The sequence below is a fragment of the Grammomys surdaster genome, unplaced genomic scaffold (assembly GCF_004785775.1).
Source record: "Grammomys surdaster isolate TR1022 unplaced genomic scaffold, NIH_TR_1.0 125941, whole genome shotgun sequence".
NCBI lineage: Eukaryota > Metazoa > Chordata > Mammalia > Rodentia > Muridae > Grammomys > Grammomys surdaster.
In genome coordinates this window covers 3,257,978-3,263,977 of record NW_021620763.1, presented here as the reverse complement: position 1 = coordinate 3,263,977, position 6,000 = coordinate 3,257,978, and the positions used below count along the sequence as shown (strand labels likewise).

Here is a 6,000-nt window from a genome sequence, read left to right as displayed (position 1 = left end):
CATGCCCAACCAAGAGTTTGTATGTAAATATTCCTAAGTGTCCCAAATTGTTGCTGGAACTGCTTCGTTCTTGACCAGTTTAAGGCTGTTTTGGGGCTAACATCTATGCAGGGACAATACGGTTGAAATGCAGCTCTATTTTTCAAGTCAGTGTATAAAAGCAGGCTCTTTATCTTTCTTAAGATCAAGAAATGTGAAAACAGACAGAGCCAAAAGAAATGCTTCAAACAGTGAAGACTGAACCCCAATCCCTGTAAACAAAGCCAAAGTTGCTCTTCTGTAGACAGGAAGAAACTGAACTGTTTGTCACTGTAGGGTGAACAAAAACAGAGAGAAAGAGAAAGACTTTTCACTTAAAGAACATCTTTATTTGATCTTCAATATACAATATTACCTTTGATTTATAAAAAAATCACATTATGGAGGACATGACTGGAAACCAGTTTAGGAGCAGCCAGTGGGTAATAACACAGGTTATACTTACCCACATATTAGTTTAGGGAAAAGTTATCAGTGAATTTGAGGCCAGTGAGAATAAAGAATGGCATTTCAACTTCGAAACCAACAATTATAATTAGAAATACTGTATCTAGTTAACCCAGCAAAAGTGAACTTGTAAGTTTCTGTCAATAAAGAGCTCTGCTTTTCATGGTTTTCTAGTGTGCAATATACAGGATTCTGTAGCATACAAGTTACTGCACGGTGTCTGCCTATTACTCTGCATGTATGTTCTGAGTGTTTCTGGAGTAGTGAAGCTCACATGCACATAGAGCGGAAGTGACTTCTGAGTAGGCAGGGCCTGAAAGGCAGTTCATCTATGCCAATGACAAAAGGCTGAGATGAGCTCTCTCTGCCCATCCTTCCAAATACAGGTTTCATTGCTGAAAACAGTGAAGTGTTGGATAAGCATCATGGAAAGTTTACTGCCCATCAGGCCCCGGCACACCACAACATATATACTAGTGATGATACCACATACGTTTACCTTTTGTGGGTCCTGCAGCTGTTGATTGGCTGTTAAACAGTGCAAGTGTAAAGCTGAGGTTGAAGGATGCTCTGACTGCAAAGTGAGGCATACTGGCATACTTGTGAAAGCATTGTGGAACGTCATGAAATGAAGCAAGAAGGGGGCGTACCTCTGGGAACATACCTTCACGCAGACTTACACTGCTCTAGGGGTAACAGCAGTGAGCACCCTACATACTAGCCATGGCTGTACCAGGGGGTGCACTGGGCACATAACTCATTTTGTGTTGCCCACAGTTTGCCAAAAGATTGTTTTCTACAGCACCAAGATCCAGAATTCTACTACGTTCTCATCTGAAAGCTCTAAAAGAAGAGAGTGCATACATTCCTACATTGCAAAGTCTTGGTCCAAGGGTCAGTCAGCAGGTAAAGTTAGAAATGAGTATTCTGATGCCATACAGATTATTTTTTCATGAGCAGTCTGGAATTATGACATTGAACAACAAGACAGAGACAGGTGCCGAAAGCCTATCCTCCATTCTGCCTCTTTCATGACAATCATATTCTAAAACCTGAAGAGACCCTGAAAACATATCTACTTTCAAGAGAGCAAAATATACAGCTTTAGGTGACACAAATATATACATGTGTACATACACACATATTTCTGCTTTAAAGTGAATTATGCAAATAAAAAAGAGAAAAGATGCAGGTTAAAGGTTAGAGGGTTTTAAGAAATTAAATTCGGGACTGAGGTCAGCAGCTGTGACGTAAGGGATAAATCCAGGCCTCCATCTGTCTTTTATTTTTTTTAAATGTTTATTGCATCACAGCGCCACTCATATATTTGCATATTATATGCTGTAACAGCAGAAATGAGTAATAAGAGAGCTACACGACTTGCAGACCTTAAAACACTATCTGGCCGTTTACAGACAAGCTTGCTGGCTGTGTACAGAACAAAAAAGAATACTTGCATTGGGGTATGGGTGAGCTGAAGAACAGAAGCATGCTTCCCAGTGTCCCAGAACCACAATGAGTGACTCGAAACAGCTCCTGGTCAGATGTTGACTGCTTAAATACTCTGCAGACAGACTGTATAGCCTACAGCAATTATCACCTGCCTATCAGTGAGCAGACCATATTCCAGATCTGTGTGTAACTGTATATATACACAGTAAGCAAAAGGCAGATGAGGCGGGAGCCAGCCAGGCCCAGGATAAAGAGCCCAGAGAAAAGGAGGAACCTGAAGTTATATTATACTCAGTAACTGGGTTAGAGAAATTCTAGTACATTCTCTTTATATGCAAGAAATTATTAGGAAGTATACTACAGAAAAAATAATTTACAACTGCAAGGTATACCCATGAATTAAGGAACATTTTTTTTAAATATAAAGTAACGCAGACTTCTACAAAATATTGATTCTAATCAAGTAATTAAAGTAATAACAAAATACGAATGTTTTTATTTCTAAAGTAAATATTTTAGTCAAAGATGCAGCAGAAATCAAATATTTCTTTGACATTTTTCAAGAGACCTTAGTTGTTAACTACAATTATTGTTGTTAGTATTATATAGGAACCACGTTTAAAATATATTATAAACCTTTTATCTTCCTTTTTAATTTAAATGAAATATAAAATTAAGGATTTTGAAACATGATTCATTTTGGAGAACATTTAAGATGCCATGGAGCACTCTCATACAGAAGATGCTACTGGGATCACATGATATGCTGTAAGGTGGGGGTGGTGCCAGGCAGAGCTTGGCACATATGCCATGCTCTGTACCTGCTTATTCACTCATTCTCTCATGAATGCATCGCTCAGAGACATCCGTCAGAGTGGAGACTGCATCATCAATCTTTATCAACAAATTCAGAGTTTGACAAAGACTTTGGTAATGAGTGGAAAGGATGAGAAGCTGAGGATCATGACCTAGATGGCTTGTTTAAAACCTGCCAAGGGAAGCCTTGGCGCCCTAGATGACATCATAGGGAATCAGGGGCAATATTCTGTAAAAAGAATGCATTCGTCTAATACCCAGACCTTTCTGTGCATGTATACCCTAGCTGAAGGACAAGAACAGGCTGGGATTAGAGGCATACAAAATGTGCAGCCACCTGGAAGAAAGAACCTTCAACTCAGGACTTGCTTTTCTGCAGTGAGACTTCTTGATGAAGGGCTCATTTCTTAGTTTTAAGAGCTTCATATTGGTTCATTTATTTTCTAAAACTCAGGTTTGAAACAAAAGGTATGATTCTAAAATGAGCAATACATCTGCAAGTAGAAGGTGCTCAACAGCCCCTACTTTCATGTATTATTTATTCTGTATGACTCTGCCCAAAGCTGAAGGTGAGGTGCCAGCTCTTTGGAGAGACATCAGTTAGTGAGCATTTCTGGGTTCTTTTCAGGGTTTATAAATACAATGATATGGAGTCTAAAGCACTAAAGTTTACAAACGCCAAGGATATGAAGGATGGAAGAAAACACACACTTAAAAAGTAAACAAAATATGGGATAATGGTAGATTTTTGAAAAAAATATTTAAAAAATTCTATTAACAAAATAAAACATGACACTGGCAAGTCATTTGTACCTGACTTTAATTGCCTTTGGTATTCAATGAAGAAAAAGCATTGTTACAAGCTCTAGTTCTTATCACAAGGGTGGGCAAGGTCAAATGACAGTCTTAAGATCTTTGTGTGAACCAAACCTTGCTCACACCTGGGCCTTCTCTCTTCTGCTCCAGGATCACATGGACAATACAGAGCACTGGGTGGGGGTAGGACTCTCATCTCCTTTGAGCATTCCCGGGGAACCAAGATGGCGCCTTTACTGCATGAGTGTGAACAGAGGGTCCCCTGCTTGCTGGTCTTTGGCACCTCCAGTTTCTCACTTTATTTTGACTTGGGAGCGGGCTTGTGCTGTTTGAGGAAGTCTCACTTTTTTTTTTTCTGAGAACCAAAACCTCATCTTTCTTTTCTAAAATAATAGCCATCTACCTTTCTCATTTACAGTTTTAAAATGTCAAGTAGGAAAAGACATTATGGTTTTGAAATGTGCTAGAATTCACCCTCTACATGTTGTCTTTTATAAACACTGAACAAGGCTGAGGTGGCAAGTTCATAGAGTACTGGCTGAGCTCTGAGGATCAGATAATGACTTACGGTGTAAGATGGTCGGTCACCTTACATATAACATGTCCAATTATATTCTTTTCCACAGTTTAAATCTGCTATAAGCTAGTACTGGGATAAAAAGAAAAACTATCAACTAAGGGAAATAAGTTTTCAGAAATCCACAGTAGAGTTCATAAACAAAGTGTTTCATGAAATATTCAACTATAGCGTTCTCATTCTCAGATTTTATTGTCATCAACAGATGACGTCTATACTAAATGAAAGAAAGTGTCTTGAATTGTCACAGAAATTCAAGGGACAGAAAATTTATAAGCATCACTATTTATCTTCTATTATAGTTCTTGATAAAAATTTACCTTTTTTTCTGCCAAAATATAGAGCAATAACAACAACAAAAATAGTCAATGCACGATCTATAAGTCCCTTAGGTTTATGTCTGTTTTAGTGAGTCATCTTTACATCACACATTTGCCACTGAAAAGTATTTTGAAGCTATTCTAATAATTCTTTGGATGTATAATATCTTGGAGAAACTTAAAAACCTTAACTCTTTGTGAGTAGCTCACACGTGTGAGGTAACAAGTAAAGGACCTGACCCTGCTCAAGGGACACTGTGATGTTTTGCCTTTGCTTTAGTAAGTCGTAAAAGCGATTAGGCTTGTTCTAGCAAGTACAGAGCTGCATAACAGTACAGTCAATTCTGCCAAGCCACATGAAGTTGTAAGGTGAATGACTTATTAACTGTGTTATGAGATTAAAGCAGAAAATGTTTGCTTGATACAGTTGCTGGTTCAGAAGAATAATTTCCTACCAACAAAATCAGGGATTTCTCTAGAACAGGTTTCAAGGCAACAATCTGGCACTTTCCCTCCTTTCCCAACACTAGCGTGAGCGACATGCACACTCCCTCACTCGGGCTCATAAGCAGCAGTTATGATAAATACCAGGTTCAGTGATATCATACGGAGACAAAGACTTGAAAAGTATTCTTCATGAGATCATGCCCCTCAGAGAAAAACTAAATCTAAACAGATTTCAATGACTAGATTGGGAATGAAATGGCTGCCAGTCTGGTAAAAATCCAATGAGGAGCTTGAAAATTCAGACAGGGACAGTATCTGTTTCTTTCCCAAGTCTTCTTGCTACAATGTAGTTACACTGTTCCTCTGTTCATGTTCATTCAGTTTGTTCCATTATTAAAATGGAGGAAAGGGGCTATGCAATGTGTTATATTTGATTTGAAAGCTGCTCCATGGTGGGAGGAAACAAATGTATAACTGGTTCAAAAAGCCATCTCTAGCTCCTGTAAGGTGCTCTACGTTCTTGACTTGCACTGACAGTATAGAATAAGACATTGTTTCTCATGTGGCCATCTCATTAAGAATCAAAACACATCAGGTCTCTGTCCTACGTGTACCAGAACATGTTTTGGTCAGGTATAAAATGGAATAATTTCAAAGTTGATATATCTACAAGTGAAAAGTCTTGCAGGGAAGAGTCTCATCCGGCATACTGACGAAGAGGTCCAGGTTTTCAAAAGGCGCCTCTCCAGACAATTTCTATAGTGGTCCATGTAAACAAAACACAGGTAAGAATGGTCCTTCTGGAGCTGTGCTCATCGAACAGCAGGGTTACCTGAAAGAGTGGTGTTGGCTAAATGTAACACCGGCAGAGGGTGAGCCTCTGTGTTAAACACCCAGTGGTCTAAAGGTAGAAGGTCATCACCAGAGAACAGCAGGTACAAGTATCTGAAAACAAAAGGCAGAGACGTGAGTCAGAACACAGCAGGAAATCAAGTAGGCTCCCTGGGGACTGCAGAGAAAAGCAGTAACTGATTCTGAGCAGTTCTGATGAAGATGCACAGCTAGACCTGCTAAAGAAAGTTTCTT

General features: G+C 39.0%; 1 protein-coding gene across 1 annotated transcript in view; it reads right to left on the bottom strand.

Moving 5' to 3' along the window:
- Positions 1 to 344: 344 nt before the first annotated feature.
- Positions 345 to 6,000, bottom strand: part of Man1a2 (mannosidase alpha class 1A member 2) — a 132,018-nt gene continuing 126,362 nt past the window's right edge. The window contains exon 13 of the mRNA XM_028752999.1: positions 345 to 5,859. Coding sequence (XP_028608832.1) covers positions 5,727 to 5,859 — 133 coding nt within the window. The 3' untranslated portion in view covers positions 345 to 5,726. The remainder of the gene's footprint in view (positions 5,860 to 6,000) is intronic.